This window comes from Triticum dicoccoides, chromosome 2A (genome assembly GCF_002162155.2).
Source record: "Triticum dicoccoides isolate Atlit2015 ecotype Zavitan chromosome 2A, WEW_v2.0, whole genome shotgun sequence".
Lineage (NCBI taxonomy): Eukaryota > Viridiplantae > Streptophyta > Magnoliopsida > Poales > Poaceae > Triticum > Triticum dicoccoides.
Window position 1 is genome coordinate 680,576,793 of NC_041382.1, and position 2,060 is coordinate 680,578,852.

At 48.4% G+C, this 2,060-nt stretch overlaps 1 protein-coding gene across 1 annotated transcript; it reads left to right on the forward strand.

Annotated features, from left to right (window-relative positions):
* Window positions 1-1,461, forward strand: LOC119351861 (F-box protein At5g07610-like). Its single transcript, XM_037618652.1, has one exon. The coding sequence runs from the start codon at window positions 1-3 to the stop codon at window positions 973-975; it is 975 nt and encodes a 324-aa protein (XP_037474549.1). The 3' UTR covers window positions 976-1,461.
* Window positions 1,462-2,060: the final 599 nt, after the last annotated feature.

Genomic DNA, 2,060 nt, shown 5'->3' on the forward strand with positions numbered 1-2,060 from the left:
ATGGAGGGGAAGAGTTCCGCGAAGAAGAAGAAGGTGAGGAAGACCAACCCTCCGGCGGAGGAGGCAGTGACGGCGGCGGCGACCATCCTCCTGAGGGAGGATCTCATCTTGGAGATCCTCTCCCGCCTCCCCGCCAGGTCCGTCCACCGCTTCAAGTGCGTCTCCCCGGCCTGGCGCGACCTCATCGCCGACCCCGCCCACCGCAAGAAGCTGCCCCAACCCCTCGCCGGTTTCCTCTACAGCACCTACCACGGGCCGGACCGTCGCATGTACGACTTTCACTTCGCCAAAGTTCCCGGCGGCGCAGCCCAGCCGGTCGACCCGTCCCTCTCTTTCTTGCCGTCCCACAAGTACTGGTACGTCGACCGGCTGGACACCTGCAATGGCCTCCTCCTCTCCCGCGCCCACAAGTTCCCTTCTACTCCTTTCGGGGACGACGATGAGCAGCTTGAATACCATTACATCGTTTGCAATCCGGCCACCGGGAGGTGGGTTGGCATCCCCGCACTCCCGCCGGTGGCAGACGGCCACCGCGTCATCGCTCGTTTGGCTTTTGATCCAGCAGTGTCGCCGCATTTCCACGTTCTTCAGTTTGAGGACACCGAACAGGATAAATACATCACAGGAGTGGCCATCTACTCTTCGCAAACCGGAGCCTGGAATTACAGAGAAAGCCGCCTTCCTGAGAAAATTAGCCTGTTCGCTGGCCTTACAAGTGTCTTCTTTCAAGGTATGCTGCACTTGTATGGTTTGTTGTATCCCGTGAACACGGACTTTGATGCTGTGCTGGTAGCAGTGGACATGGAGGGGCAGGTGTGGAAGACTATCCCTGTGCCATCAGGTAGTCTGAGTTTTGGTATGATGGGAGTGTCACAGGGGTGCTTGCACTACGCTGCCACACCGCTAGCTCCTGCGAGAAGAAGAAGAAGGGGAAGAAGAAAAAGCATGGGGATACAACAACAGTCTGGTACATGAAGGATTATGATAGTAAAGAATGGGTCTTGAAGCATAGTGTGAGCTACGATGAGTTGTGCAGCATGACTGGTGGGGAGTACAGGGTGGCTGCTTTTCATCCAGACTGCGACACCATTTTCTTGGACTCGTTTGGTTCTGATACGTTGGCATCATACGATATGCAGCATCAGAAATTCCATCGGATCCGTAGTCTTCGGAAAAACAAGGCAGCGATATTTTTACCATATGTTCCATTGTTCTCGGACTCATTTGCAGGTGCAGATGGGCAGTAGTGTTACCTGCAAGTCAAGCTTGTGCTTCCTCCAAGAATTTGCTCTTCTTCTGTAGGTGCTGAACTATTTATCTGTTGATCTCTGAATTTTTTTTCAATCATGTCATTTTATTTGCTGGTGCTTGTGCTCCCGTAGCTTGATTTTCTGTTCGGAGCAATCCCTGTAACCATAGAGATTAAGCATACTGCAATTTTGAAAGAACATGGTTACTATTTTTGCGGTGTGTCCAGCTATTGTCCCGGATACGAATTAGTTTCATGTCGCTAAAGTAATCTGAAATCTGGTTCTCTTGTCCATGGTATTGAAGGATTGTGTGTCCTAAATCCTGATATTACTATATTTATTAGTGAGCGTAGTTCGTAAACCTTGTAGTGTATTCCGAGTCTCTTATCAGATTTTTGCAATGTCTATTTGATGCTAGCCTCAGGATTTCTGTGATGCATTGGCATTGAGCAAAATTCTTTTTATCGACTCTTCCTGTAGCTAATGAATTCAGTCTGCCGCGGTTTAACTTCTGCTACCTAACCTGTTAACCCAACTGAATGATTGCATCAGTGACGAAAGAAAATAGCAGCTTTCGTAAGTAGTAGTAAGTACTCTCTCCGTACCAAAATTCTTGTCTTAGATTTGTCTAAATACGAATGTATCAAGTCATGTTTTAATATTATGTATTAGGTACATCCTTATCTAGACAAATTTAAGACAAGAATTTTGAGATGAAGGGAGTAGTTTTCTTGCTGGGTGAGAAAAACAAGAAATATGCGTCCAACATGTTTGTGATTCCTCCCAAGATTCGGCTCTTTCGTAGGCCGA